This window comes from Phacochoerus africanus, chromosome 8 (genome assembly GCF_016906955.1).
Source record: "Phacochoerus africanus isolate WHEZ1 chromosome 8, ROS_Pafr_v1, whole genome shotgun sequence".
Classification (NCBI taxonomy): domain Eukaryota; kingdom Metazoa; phylum Chordata; class Mammalia; order Artiodactyla; family Suidae; genus Phacochoerus; species Phacochoerus africanus.
This window is the reverse complement of record NC_062551.1, coordinates 74315833-74330686: the sequence shown is the minus strand read 5'-3', so window position 1 is coordinate 74330686 and position 14854 is coordinate 74315833. Positions and strand designations below refer to the sequence as shown.

The following is a 14854-nucleotide window of genomic DNA, read 5'->3' as shown; positions in this document are numbered from 1 at the left end:
GCAGTGGAATATCATGCAATCAATTTTTCCTATTTCCTTCTGGGTTTAATCAGCATAAAGAATGCATTTGGTTTTAAAATATCAAAATATTTTTACTGTGGCTTTTTAAAAATAAAAAATAAATGGTATTCATGCCTTCCGGCTCTTCTTCCCATTTTGTTTGCTGCTCTTGGCCACATGGGAAACAAAGGGAAAGGACACATGGCTGGAGGGAGGGCAAAAACGATGGTCTCTCTGGATGCCAGGGAAAAGGGGCGTGTCCACCTGGCCACTGTGTGCTCTTTGGTGACTGGGCACTTGGTGTGTCCTCATGGGCTGGTACTTGAACTACTGGCTATCTGGTGTGTGGCAGAATGGGCAGTGTGAGATGGAGTTAGGAACCTGGGTTCCAGACCCACCTCTTGAATTTACCAGCTGTGTGATTTTTAGGCCATTTAACCTCTTTGGGCCTCAGCTTCCTCATCTGTAAAATGGGGAACATAATACTATTTACCTCCCAGGGCTTGGGGGAGGATTAGATGATAAGTGGCTTGCAAATTGCAGCATGCCATATAAATGGGAGTCCTTTCTTTTTTTTTTTTCTGTCTTTCGTTTTTTTAGGGCCGCACCCTTGGCATATGGAGGTTCCCAGGCTAGGGGTCAAATTGGAGATAACTGCTGCCGGCCTACAGCACAGCCATAGCAACGCAGGATCCAAGCCGCATCTGTGAACTACACCACAGCTCACGGCAACGCCGGATCCTTAACCCACTGAGCGAGGCCAGGGATCAAACCCACAACCTCAGGATTACTAGTCGAGTTCATTAACCACTGAGCCACGACGGGAACTCCCAAATGCGAGTCATTGTTCTGGAAGTGATAAAACAGGTTGGTGTTCAAATTTATTATAAGAAACTCAGCTGTAAATGCACTATCCCAACAGCCCTGAGGTTACCATTCTGTCCTGTGGCCCCAGTACATGCCTTGGGTTGTCTGGTTTCTTAGAGCTCCTTGGAGGTGGGATGTTTGGGTACTTTGTGACTCCAGCATGGAATTGTATCTACCAGGCCTAGAAGTCTGAACTTCAAACTTATTCTTCAGATGCTCGAGTATGTTTACACACGTAGGTATCTATAAAAAGAAGCCCCTCCCCATACACTCCAAGATACAGCATTGTGCAAAATGCCGGCCTGAGAAGGAACACACCAGGGTAACAACCTTTGAAGTCCTAAAAATGTGTCTCAGTGTTTGGACATGGGAGAGTCAGGCTGACTCACGGAGGATCACATGAGGCCCAGTGGGACGACATTTCTAGCTCCTTCCACCCGGCTTAGAAGAGAGAAGGCTCTGGCTGGACTTGCTGGATACTTCTCGCTTCAGCATCTGTCTTTCCTGGTCAATCTTTGGGCTGGCTTTTCTGGCTCCAACCTTCAATAAGCAAGAGCAACAATTCACAAACTCCATAATTACAGGGAGACCCCCAAATATTTCACTCAAATTTTTTTTTTTTTTTTTTTAAGCCTACACATGTAGCATATGGAAGTTCCCAGGCTAGGGGTCGAATCGGAGCTGCAGCTGCTGGCCTACACCACAGTCACAGAAACTCAGGATCGGAGCCAAGACTGCGAACTTCACCACAGCTCACAGCAATGCTGGATAATTAACCCACTGAGTAAGACCAGAGATCGAACCCCAAGACACCGCTGATGCTGTTGCATCACAGCGGGAGCTCCAAAAATAAAGATTCTTGGTCTCAGGGTCCCCTGAGCCCCAGTCTGCCATGAACTTGGGGTGGGAAGCAGCACAGAGCAAGCTTTGGTCCATTTTTTCGAGTGATGAGGGTGAGGGCAGCAGAAGGCAGAGCTGGAGAATGGGAAATGTAAACTTGCAAGTGGGGGCCCGGAAGGGTGGAGGACCCCTGTCGGGGTCCATCCTGAACCAGCGCCCACATGTATTCAGCCTCTGTGTTTGGAACCATGTGCCCTGCCCTTAGAAGGACAAGGCAGGGACAAAAGCCCATCATTGAAATAATGACATCCAGATGGGAAACTTGGAAATTAATTCAGGGTGTCCTGGAGGGGCTGCTTTGGTCAACTGCAAGCATTGGTTCTAGAAAGATCTAGTTCATTCCCACACCACCTCAGGTCTTGGTCTTGGTTTTTTGTTTGTTCGTTTGTGTCTTTTTAGGGCCTCACCTGCAGCTTGTGGAAGTTCCCAGGCTAGGGGTCAAATGGGAGCTGCAGCCGCTGGCCTACACCACAGCCATAGCAAAGCCAGATCTGAGCTGCGCCTGTGACCTACACCACAGCTCATGGCAATGCCAGATCCTTAACCCACTGAGCAAGGCCAGGGATTGAACCTGTGTCCTTGTGGATACTAGTCAGGTTCGTTACCACTGAGCCACGACGGGAACTCCAGGCCTTGGTTTTAAACATCCACACTTCAGGGAGGCCTCTCCTGGCCCCTGGACTGGAGGGGGTGGGGTGGGGCGGTCCCTGTGAAATATGAGCCTCAGCTCAGAGCACTGGCCTTTGTCCTGAAACATTTTGTACAAAGTAATTCTTTAATCATCTTATTTATTTACTGGCCCCAGAATAAAAGCCATAAAGGCAGGGAGTTTTATGTGTTTCTTCATTGATCTAATGCAGTATTTCTCTTTTTTTCATCACTATCTTTCCCCTAAGGAGCCTTTTTAGACATTTCGTTCCAACTGTTCTCATCTGCATGAAGTCTGAATGTCACAGAGAGTGCTGTGTGTATGTCTGTGCTTTCTACCTTAAAAAATAGAATTCTGCCCTCTCGGGGGTGATGCTGTGCCCACTGAGAATGGCGTTGAACTCACACCTGGATGGCACCTGCCACATCGTAGGCTATCGACAAATATTCACTGAATGAATGAGGGCTGGGGTTGCATCTCTTGTTCATTCTTCTATCCCCTGGGCCTAGCACAGTGTGTGGCCTAGACTAGGCATTCAATAAACATTGGTCAACTAGAAAAGTTTCCCCTATAGTATATGACTGAAAATTATAGAAGTCTGCTAGCTGCAATGGGAAAAAAGAAAATAAAATCGACGAATGGCATTTTGGAAGACAGAAAACCAAAACCCCATAGGGCCTTAAAAAAGAAGAAGGTGCCAGTTTTTTGTTGTTTTTGCCACACCCATGGCATGTGGAAGTTTCCAGGCCAGTATTCGAACCCCAAGTGCGGGAGCAACCTGAGCCCCTGCAGTGACGATGCCAGATCCTTAACCCTCTGTGCCACAAGGGAAGCTCCGCTGCTAGTTCTGAAGCTCACTAGAGATGGAGACTGAAAACACAGGTTTTCCATGGCCCATCTATTTTGGGGGGGCGGGGGCATACCTGCAGCATATGGAAGTTCCCAGGCTATAGCCCCTGGCCTACACCACAGCAATGCCAGATCCTAGCCATGTCTATGACCTACAGACACCACAGCTCATGGCAATGCTGGATCCTCAACTCACCAAGTGAGGCCAGGGATCGAATCTATGTCCTCATGGATACTGGTCAGATTAGGTTCCGCTGAGCCACAACGGGAACGCCCTAGTCAGGTTCTTAACCCACTGAGCCACAATGGGAACTCCTCCAAGTCCCATCTTTTTTAAGGTAGGCATGGTGACTCGTTTCCCTGAAGGGCTCCAGACATACTCTGCAGGAAGGAGACATCCAAGCTACACTTGGCAAGGAACCAGGAGGAGAGTTTTCTGTGCCTAGGAGATCCCAGATTCCAACCCTCTAAGCTCTGGCAAGAGGGCAGGGAGAGTGGGGAGCTGGCTCTTCGCTCTTAGCTCAAGTACCATCTGCCCCCATTCTGTTAAACCCAGAGGAGCGTGAAATCCCAGGGGGCCCCACATCTCAGAGGAGCACAATGTTCCCACCGCATCCGCATCTGGGGCCCATCCCAGGACCTCCTCTTCATTTGACACCCCCAGGTGATCTACAGACAAAACTGCAGGGCGGTTTCTGCTTCCTCCTGGCTCAGCCACATGTATGAGTGAATAAGTGACAAACATCCATTCATTTCCACTTTGCAGGGTGGCTCGAGAGGGACCCTCAGGACGCTCTCTGTCCTCTTAACATCCTTCTTTGGGTAGTAACCGCCTTCTGGTCTCAGGACAAGGATGCTGGTCCCATCTCCCAAACACATCCCTCACCTAGAATCTCTCTGTTCTTTCCCATGATAGTTCGGGTGCCTCAAAAAGACCGAACTTGAACGTCTCCTCTCTCTCATTCAACCAAAATGTGTTCAGCTTTCAAACTTCCTGAGAGCTCGCCTCTACTTTCTGCAAAGTGGGAATGTGGATTGGCTTAATTCCACTTCCAGGGCTGATCTGTGAATGGCAATGTTTCAACATGTTCAAGATTTCATAGTCTTAATTCTCAACTTTCAAGAGAATTCTAGAGGATGCTTCCTTGATATTCAAGAGAAATGCCAAACCTGGAAATGTATCCGATTTATGACCTAAAGGAGGGCAAGCCAGCACCTCACCTGGCTTGAGCTCTGCACTGAGTTCCTCCTAGTAGTTGTGTGGCTCTTGACAAACAGTCTCTGAGCCTCGGACACCTCATCGGTAAACTGGGGACAATGACAACACCTCCCTTACAGGGTGAGTGTGATGCTTAAATGAGATACTGAGCTCTGTGCCTGGCGTGTGTGAAGTGCTCACAGCATCACGGATGTGGTACCACTGTCAGCTGGGCTTCCCTGCTGACCTCCTACGGTTTTCTCTCTTCTGGCTCACCTGGAAATTTGAGTTCTGCATCTTGTTCTTCACCGCCTCTACAAACATTTGTCTCTTTAACACAGAAAGAATATTGACACAATTTAGCTCATGTTCTTCCTTGCCTTTTTATCAGAGAAGGATGGATGTGTCTCAACTTTCAGATGCTACCCACGTGGATGGACCCTGAGCCTTCCCAGGGAAGGAGGTGAGGGCGTGAGGATGTGGGTCTGCAGAAGGGGAGGCGTGAGGATTGGGGGACTCTGCAGAAGGGGGCATAGGTTTTGGGCAATGCTACACTGTCCTGCTGGACCTCTTAGGGAACCTCTGTTCCAGATTCCAGAAGAGAAGGAGGTGGTCGATCAAGGAGGCAGGGAGGGACCCTATGTTCCTCTTGGAGGACGGATCTGCTTCAGCTGGAAGCAGAGCCTCCCAGATCAGTGCAATAGGCTGTAGGTGTCCAGTGGGTTTCCACCCAGTGGCCCAGGCACAACGAAAGCCCCAGCAGCTAACCTTCCCGGGAGGGGTGGCAGGGGTCTATTCAGAAGCCAGCATCACTGTGTATCTGGAGTTTGCTTCTCCCCTGCGGTTGGATAACTACTGCTGACCCTGAGCTGCTCAAGACCCTGGACCTCAGGGGCAGTTCACTGAAGGAGCATCCCACAGGCAGCAGAGACACAAAAGTGAGAGGGAGCTGGGGTCTCCCTTGCAGATGGACATTCAGCAGGTGACTGTGCAGGGGTGTCAGGAAGGGGACCTCCTTAGAGAGCCCCCGAGCATCCACTGGGGCCATCAGGGATCACCAACCTGATGCCTACGGGGGCCAGGGAAGTAAAAGAAGTGGATGAGGTGGGCTAGGTGGGGATGACCTAGCAAACCCACAAGCCCAGAGCCATTCTAAGGAGTCTGGAAGATGGTGGCTTGTGGGACTGTGGGCCTAGTGTCACCAGATCATCCCAGAGAGGCTAGAAATCCAGACTATTCTGTGAAAGTGCCCTATTTTGAAATGTAACTTAAAAAAAAAAATCCCGTAAACCACACGAAATACACCTGTAAGCTGCTATCTTGTACCACCTGTCTCAGAACCACCCCTGACCCCGCCCCCCTGGCCTTGGTGTCTAGCTGATGTTCAGTAAAAGTCTGTTGCTGGGTTGCCATGTAACAGTGTAGGGTGGCCAATTAAATTTGAATTTCAGAATGAAAGCAAATAACTTTTTCTTTTCTCTTTTTTCTGGCCATGCCCCCAGCACGTGGAAGTTCCCAGGCTCGGGATCAAACCTGTGTCACAGCAGTGACCTTAGCCAGATCCTTAATTACTAGGCCACAGAGGAACTCCCCAAATAATTTTTTAGTGTGCATATGCTCCATGCAATGTTTAGGACATATTTATACTAAACAACTATTTGTTGTTTACCTGAAATTAACATTTAACTGGATATCCTGTTCTTTTTTGGTTTGTTTTCCCCTAAACCTGGCAATGCCATTGGGCATTCACAAAACTCATGGAGGAAGTGAGGCTGTCTTTGGGGACATGACACAGGGGCTTCTAAGTCTCTTCTGTCCCCACAGAAGGATGGGAATTCTCCTTTCAGAGGGCTGACTTTGAGGGCGTCTGGGCCTCTATTGAACTGACAGTTGCCCTCCAGGCATCTTCCATGGAGAAGGCCCTGAGCCTGCAGCCACTCAGTAGGTGCCACAAACTCAGTCGAGACAGTCACCATCCAAATTCCCAGATGCTCTAAAGAAGTGGTTTTCAACCAACAACCTCCTTCCCCCCCCGCCCTTTTTTCCAGCAGATACCTTTGTCCAAGCGAAATCCCATTAGGAGCTTGGCGTATAAAGAAAATAACGGAGAGCTTCTCTAATGGGAGAAAGGTGTGTGTGTGTGTTGAGCTCACATCCTTCCATGGCACCCAAAGCCTCCAGGGAACTCCAGTTTGAACATTGCTCCAGAGTATCTTCCTGGATTAAGTCCAAACAGTGGACAGCTGGGCACTGAAGGGCAGAGGGTGGCTCCTGCACACCTGCTTTTCCCATACTTTACTGAACTCACTGTGATGTGGGGCCATCAATCTGTCTTAAGAGCTGTTCTCAGACACGGCCCGGCCGACCCTGCGGTGCTGTTGTTAGGGGTGTTCTTCCTTCTATCACACAAAGTCCCCTCCGGGAAAAGTCCAGTATTGTCTTTGTTCTGTGAACACTTCGGACCATCACATCCATTGTATCTCAAGGATGCTGTGAACTCTGGACCACACTGGTTTGCCATTTCCTATTGGCTGCCAGAAAGCCCACCGTCCAATGGGGCTCCCCTCTCGCAGGTGAGGAGGTCATTCTAATCGGCAGTTTCTATCCTGGCTCCACTGGGCACTGCTCTCCCCGGTCTTTGACTCACTTACTTCATTCTTAGGGCGGGGGCTCCTGGGGGTCCCTACGCCTCCTTTCTTCTTTTCTTATGATTTTGTCTCTAGGTCTCCAAATCATTCAGCGCCCAGGATGACCCCCATTGCCCCCTGCCTTCTCGCATTTCGGGGGAGGGGGGCGGTGCTTGCTACTCCCTTGGATCATCTGTTCAGGTTGGAGGCAGGGGAGGGGACAGGGGCCGGGGGCCGGGGTGGGGGAGGGGAGAGGAGTGGCATTTACCCACCATAAGCTCTTTTGCTTTGAAAATACTGCAGCTTTGTGTGTGGCTGCAGGATCAGAAAGCCTCTCCATACCTGCCTCTCTTTCTCTTTGAAGGAACAGTTGCAAGGTGCTGATTCTTTGGCATTTCTTTGTTCGAGATCCTCTAACCGTTCCTGAGTGAAAATACCAGGTGAGCAAGACAGCGTTTAGTGCGTCCCCACCTGTTCCATTGGGGACACACCTCTGAGGTTTCTAGGAGACACTGGGACTCACTGGGATTGGTGGGCAGAGGAAGGGGTCAGGGGAGGGTCTTTTTCTTTAGCTTCTAGCCCCCTACTGAAGCACCCTGGCCACAGTCTACTACTTGGTCATTGTGATTGGGAGAGAACCACTCCAAGCCCCTCCCCCCTCACATTTCTTTTTTCTTTTTTCTTTTTTTTTTTGCCTCTTGAGGGCCGCACTTGCGGCATATGGAGATTCCCAGGCTAGGGGTCCAATCGGAGCTGTAGCCGCCGGCCTACGCCAGAGGCACAGCAAAGCGGGATCCAAGCCACATCTTCGACCTACACCACAGCTCACTGTCAACGCCAGATCCTTAATCCACTGAGGGAGGCCAGGGATCGAACCTGTGTCCTCTAGGCAGATTCACTGCCGCCGAGCCACGACGGGAAATCCCCAAACAACATTTCTACTTCTTGGTCAAAAACACACAAGTGGCACTGAGGAAATCAGGATCCTGAGAATACCTGAGCCCAAGGAAATCTTAGAAAATGTGAGTTAAAGAAAACAGTGAGGACAACAATAATAGCAGGTGAGCCTGTATCCTGTGTGGCCCTGCGCGCCGAGAGTTTTGCATACATGCTCTCACTGAATGGAAGGCTATGACTTGGGTACCATTTTTATTATCATTTTAAGGTGAGGGATCTTGGAGTTGAGTTCCTGTTGTGGCTCAGCGGTAATGAACCTGACTAGTATCCATGAGGCCACGGGTTGGATCCCTGGCCTCGCTCAGTGGATTAAGCATTCAGCGTTGCCGTGAGCTGCGGTGTAGACTGCAAACTTGGCTCAGATCTGGCGTTGCTGTGGCTGTGACCCCTAGCCTGGGAACTTCCACATGCTGTGGGCGTGGACCTAAAAAGATTAAAAAAAAAAAAAAAAGATGCGGGATCTGAGCTAAGCAAAGGGAAGGTTGGGGGCTGCTGCCTGGCTGAGCCCACAGGTTAAGTTGTGGCCAAGCCCCTCATCCAGGACTTGATTGGCTGGAGAGGTGATTGGCAGGAGAGCCCACTGGCCTTCGCCCAGAAGCAGCCGGGTGCTTCAGCCTTTCTCACACTTCAAGCCCTATTAAAGGGCTGGCGTGCTTCTTAAATGGCAACTTCTGTGCATTTACAATTTTCCTATTGACAAACCCGTTCACGAAAAAAAAGGATCGAGGTCTGGTCTTGGCTGTAGCCTTGGCTGCATTCACCAAAGAGAAAACAGCGGCACACGAGAGCTGCTGGCTTTGGGAGGCCCAGGAAAGTGTCTGGGGGTTGTGCACCGTGTCAGCTGGCAGGAAGCTCTCCGAATGAAAGACAGGAATCCCCACCCATCCCTGAGCGGCCTATTCTCTCCCCCTTAGTGACCGGGCTTGCGTGTGCCAGGCACCGCAGGCATTTTGGCATTTAACCCTCCAGCTGCCCCAGGAAGTAGGCCCCTTGTTACCGTTTTTGGTTGCTTTGGGGGAGGAACCGGAGATAGAAAGGTCAAGCCGCCTACTCAGGGTCTCTCTGGGCAGAGGTGAGGCTTGAACTCTATTTGTCTGACTGCAAAGCTGGCCTCTGAACTCTGAGTCACTGCTGCCTTCTCGGGGGATGGTGAGCATGGGCTAGAACACCGCCTGGGCCACGGTCACTGTGCCTCTGCCACAGGGAGAGAGCCACAGCCCCCGGCGTTCCGGGGTCCCCGTGCCCTGGCCACGAGGTTCTCTGGGAATGCCCAGCACTGAGGTTTTCCCAGCATTTTATATCAAGTCTCAGTTTCACAGCCAAAGGTAGTAATGTGGAAGTATGACTTTTGATTCTGGAATGTTCTGCTTGGTCAAGAGATGGTCAAATACTAGAACTACAAACTACATTTTTGGGGGGGGGGGGGCCAGGATCCTGAAGCTTAAGATGAATAATCTCATCTCCCACTGCTTCAACCATGCCACCTCTATGAACAGGTGAACAGTTTCAAAGTTTTATGCAGGAGACTAAAAAAAATTATGCCTCCTTGTGAAAATACTAGGTGTAAAACTCAGAAAAGAGGAACTCTACTTTCTGCTAATTTCCATTTTAAACGATGATATATTCCCTGGAAGGATGCGATGCCAAGACAGACGTATACAAGTGGCCTTCGGAAACCAGCACAACTTTAAAATTTATTATTTTTGCTTCCTGACACGCAGGATTTTCTGACCGCATATTAAGAACAAGCCTTAAATGTAAACCCGAGTCCTGGCTTGGAAACCCTAGGAGCAGTGGTGAGAGGAGCTCAAGGGGCACCCTGTGGTGAGGGAGAGGCGGGGAGGAAGGAGTGGGGAAAAGTTCGCTTGGCCTGGGAAGGGCTGAACAGGCAGGGAACGGTACCCTCTGTCAACTCAGCGTTCCCCTTCGCCAGCATCCCTCGCGGCCCTGATGGGAGAGCGGAGCATGCGCAGTGCGGAGTGCTCAGGACGTGATGCCATCGACGAGGCCAGGCTTGTGGCCCCAGTTCATAGAAATCTTTCCCCAAACCGTCAATTCCACTAATTTGAAAATGCCTAGCTCTAGCTCTGCTGGGGACCCCGACATAGGTTCAACTTGGCCATTTCAGATCCGTATTCGCTGAAGGATGTCTTTCGCCTAAGAGGCTGGCACGGCTCCTGCATATTGTGTATGAATGAGGCAGCCCATGAATAATGCATGGGAAGCCTGATTATGTAAATCCTCAGGTTTTCAGTACATGACAATGGCCTTTTTTGGGCCCTTTGCTGCCCCATTCTGTGGTCTGGTGTCTCTGCTTTGGGGCCCAGCCTGCCAAGCCCTGAGCTGGGGGGAGGGGTGTCTTTGGGGAGGGGTGAGCTCTCCAGAGGGCACATCAAAGGCAAAGTCAGAACTCTGTCGCCGGCCCAGCTCTCCCTGGCATTGCCTGGAGTGAAAGGAAACTGTCCCCTGCCTGAGACAGCCCCATGACACGTGCAGACTGAGGCCTGTGATGTTTAATTCAGAGCAGTGAGTGCTAGAAATGCCACATCTGGGCTCCCTCAGAGCAGGACAGCCACTTTGTTTCTGAGGCTACAAGCCAGAGAGTGTGCTGGCTGGGAACCTGCTGCCTGGAAGGTTTGCAGGATGGAGGGCAGGCTTCTGCAAGGAACATGTCTGACCATCACCTCCTGACTGAGGAGCAGGGGCCCCCTTCTGTGACCCCCTATGGCGCATGCAAGCGACACCTAAACACAAATATATACAAATGCAGGCACACACGGCACTTACACACATGTATACACACACACGCACGCATGTACAGATACACAGCCCCAAGTCAGAAAGACTCGCGGTTTTAAGAAGGAGCCTGGGGTCTAGGCCAGCAGAGAGCCCAGGAACTTGAGTCAGAGAGACCTGGGGTCTGGTCTAGGCTCTACTTACCAGCTACTCTGTCAACTTGGGCAAGTTCTATGAGGCTCAGTTTCCTCATCTGTAAAGTGGATCATAACCACCAGGCAGGGCTATCACAGTCTGGTGCCCACAGATGGCATGGGGGGGGCTGTGGTGACTTTCCCTGTTCGCCTGACACCCACCCTGAGATCTGCTTTAACTTAGGCAAGAGCTGAGGACAAGGGAGGGTCTGATCTACTTAGGAGTCACTGTTCCAGTGCCTGGCAGACCTAGAGACATGCTGCTGACCACAGGCATGCAAGGTCATGGGTGTAAACTGCAAAGAAGACCCCTCTACTGACCACCGTGCAGGCACAGGGTTGCAGCGAGCTTCTGAAGGGGTTTGTTCAGGTGCCACTCACACCTGCCTCGCTGTGGGGAAACTTTCAACAGTAGACCCTACTGGGTCCGAGGTAGCACTCATCACAGAGACCTCTGTGCAGGTGCTGGCCCCAGGGAGGAGGGGAGCATCCACCTGCTGAGTACCAGGCCCTGGGCTGGGCACTTGAGAGGCAGGGCAAGCATCCTGCAGCATCCGAGAAACTACATGGTTCCTGAGTTTAGACACTGAGAGAGCTTGGAGAGGCAGGGTAACCTGCATTGTATATGACCCTCAGAACAACCCTGCAGGGCAGGTGCTGTTAGATGAGGAAAGCAAGGCTCAGAGAGGGGATGGGTTTGCACAAGGTCACATGGTTAATAAGCAGGGGAGGCATTCTCGTTGTGGCATAGTAGGTAAAGAATCCAACTGCAGTGGCTCAGGTTGCTGGGGAGGTGCAGGTTTGATCCCTGGCCTGGTGCAGTGGGTTAAAGGATCCGGTGTTGCTGTGGCGGAAGTCACAGCTGCAACTGGGATTCAATCCCTGGCCCCGGGAACTTCCATGTGCCATGGGTGCAGCCATTAAAAAAAAAAAAAAAAGCAAGGGGATTTGAACCCAGGACTGAGTCCTGGGCCGTGTGACAGATACCAGCGTGAGGGGAGGAGGTGTTCTCTTTTGGCTGGATCACCAGTCTGAACCTCAATCTTGGTTTCTCAAGCCAATGCTCCCACCATATCGACGCCAGGAGGCAGATCCCCATCCTCACGCCTTTCCTCTGTGGCTCCTAGAGCCTGGAGTGCACACCTGTCCATCCCTTTGGTGGAAAACCTCCAACCCTCCTCTGCCACACGAAGCGGGGATAACCACGTGGAAAGCGCTCCCTGAATGCTCCAGGCTGAGTGCCCTCCTCTGGATCTGGACTGAACCCTTTTTCCATTAGATCAGCCTCAAGTCAGCTCTTCACCTGTATGTCCTGCGCTGATGAATATGCTCTTCGAGGACATCACACATCCATCTCCGTCGTCCTGTTCATCCATCTACCTGTCTACCCACTGATCCAGTGTTCATCCATCCATCCACCAAATATTTATCAGGTGTCTAGTATATTCTGGGTACTCAGAATAGCCAACTCAAATCTTTATTCTCAGAGAACTTATTCATCTATGTATCCCTAGCACCTGGCAGAACAATAAAAATAAGAACAATAGCCTCCATTTAAAAGAATTCAGGATGTTCAGCACACTTACTGGGATAATCATTTCATGAGGTATGTAAGTCAAATTATCATACTCTACACCTTAAACTTAATAAAGTGCTGTATGACCAGTAAAACTGGCTGAAAAGACACTTATCTGAATAGAAAGAATACGATAAAAACACATGAATTATCAAAATTAAGAAAAAATAAAGATAAGCTTGACGATGAGTCTCAGAGAGGTTAAGAAACCTGCATGAAGTCACACAGTAAATGGTAGAGTTAGAATCTAAACTTAGGTCTGCCTGAGGCTAAAGCTATGCTGCCACCTTCCTTTGCATCAGTAAATGAGTCTGTGCTGTCTGGATCCCTCGGGACCTCAGTTGGCCGTTTCTAAAGGGAGCTGAGGGGCAGCCTCAGAGGCTCTGCTCCAAACAGGGACCTCTCACCTTCTGCTGCCTGATCGCCCTGTTGACCCTCTTCTCCTGGTGCAGCTGGTGCTCCATGCGCTGCAGGGCCTCCTTCAGCAGTGCCTTTTCTTCCGCCTGTTTGTAGACGTCGTCCTCCAGCTTTGCCACCTGTGACTGGTACATCTGAACGGACACTTTGCTCTGCCTGAGCCCACAGAGGAGACAAAGACCCTTCCCCTCGTCTTTCTCTCTCACACCAACGTCCCCGACCTGGGAGATTCTCTAAACACTTCCGTATCTGCCTGACGTGGTGGTTTCCTTACAGGCGGGAGGGGATGGTGGAGAAGTGGGAGCAGAGGCAGAATAAGCAGCTCATCGGCTGCGTAACTGTAGCACGAAGGGGGCAGAGCTTATGCTACCAGCCCCTCCCAACTCCCCAGAGAGGGCAAGGGAGCTGCCACCACTGAGAACACGATGGATTTATGACAAATGCACATATGGTGAAACAGACAAATGCATAAAATGTGCGCCTCATCCCTTAAGAGAGAGCAGGGCACTTTGCTTCTTTCTCCCCCAGAGACTTGCCTCTGTCAGGCCCCAGTCGCCAGCCCCCGGGCACACCCAGGCCTCCGTCCTCCCATCCTGGTCCCAGGGGTCTGCTGCCGCCCTGAGGTGTAGCCCAGTGAAGGGGGGCCTGGGCCTTCCCGCGGGGACACGGGCCCTACCTGAGCTGTTCAATGTCTTTTTCATATCCTCTCAAAAGCTCCTCTTTCCTCTCCAGCCGGTTCTTGAGTTGGGTGATCTTATCGAACACCAGGTCGAGGTCTCTTTGTCGAAGCTGGTTGACTCTCTCCCTCTCTTTGGGGGAGAGGTGCTTCATGGACACGTGACCTGACATGTCTTTGATGTTCATCAGACTCCCGAGGGTTTTGCTCATATCCATGTACTAGGAGAAAGCGGGTCGCAGGTAAGAGGCCTGGCCCAAGACGGCTGGTGGCTGCTTTAAGGAGGCAAACGTCTAATTCTGTTTCATTCATTTTCTGCAATTGCAGAGAACAGACACATGTTGCTTTGGAAATGAGGGCAACTGGGGCTTTAGCAAGACGCCTTCCCCCTCCCACCCCTCCCCCCGCATCCACTTATGCTCTGCCTTCTTGAGAACTGGGGTGGGGGGATGACCACGGATAGAAACATTCATTTTTACTACCCAGTCTTCCGAGAAATTCAGCTGTGCCGTTTCCAACCCATGCTGGGATAGGAGAGGAGTCTGGAGGAGCTGTTGTAACAATAACTAAATATGATGTAGGTTTGATGTTTAGCTAACACTGCTGCAGGGAAGGTGGGTTTGGACAGCAGGGGAACTGATGCGGGTTGGACCTACCAGCTTTTCACTGAGATCTAAAGCCTCAGTCACATCTGTTTTCCCTAACTTCTCAGTGGCCGGGATGGACCCTGGGCTGGAAAGGCCATTTTGAGGCTGAAATAGAAAAAGAAATAAAAACTCTCTCTTGGCATTCCATTATGATTTTCCACATCTAGGAGACTAACCCAAAGAATAACCGAAGAACTGAAAAGTTACTAGAGAGTAACTCGCGAGAGTTGGTTTTAAATCCACTCTGATTCCTTGGTCAACTGCTGTCTTATAACTGTGCTCCTATCGCTTCAGAGCATGACTGTCTTTTGAGATGACACATCACCTGTCCTGTTCTTTGGTCATGGTTCGTCTTCCCTCTGGACCTGCGGTTCTCAACCGGTGCTGACTTTGTCCCTCCTCCCTCCTGCGGGGACATTTAGCAATGCCTGGACACATCTGGGGTTGTCATAATAGCCACTGGCATCTAGTGGGTGGAGGACAAGGATGCTGCTAAACACCCACATTACACCCCAAACAAAGAGTTCCCCGGCTCAAAACATCAGTAGTGCCAAGGTTGAG

General features: G+C 50.7%; 1 protein-coding gene across 11 annotated transcripts in view; it reads right to left on the bottom strand.

Moving 5' to 3' along the window:
- Positions 1 to 847: 847 nt before the first annotated feature.
- The window catches only part of FHAD1 (forkhead associated phosphopeptide binding domain 1), a 133620-nt gene continuing 119613 nt past the window's right edge, over positions 848 to 14854 (bottom strand). For 7 of the 11 annotated variants that reach the window (XM_047791956.1, XM_047791961.1, XM_047791959.1 and 4 more), the window contains 6 exons: positions 14303 to 14398; positions 13647 to 13867; positions 12961 to 13126; positions 7433 to 7513; positions 4740 to 4793; positions 848 to 1407 (listed from right to left, as the gene is read on the bottom strand). In XM_047791956.1, coding sequence (XP_047647912.1) covers positions 1291 to 1407; positions 4740 to 4793; positions 7433 to 7513; positions 12961 to 13126; positions 13647 to 13867; positions 14303 to 14398 — 735 coding nt within the window. In that variant the 3' untranslated portion in view covers positions 848 to 1290. Of the gene's footprint in view, positions 1408 to 4739; positions 4794 to 7432; positions 7514 to 12280; positions 12495 to 12960; positions 13127 to 13646; positions 13868 to 14302; positions 14399 to 14854 lie in introns of all 11 variants that reach the window. The other 4 variants (XM_047791957.1, XM_047791958.1, XR_007136481.1 and 1 more) reach the window with 4 other exon arrangements.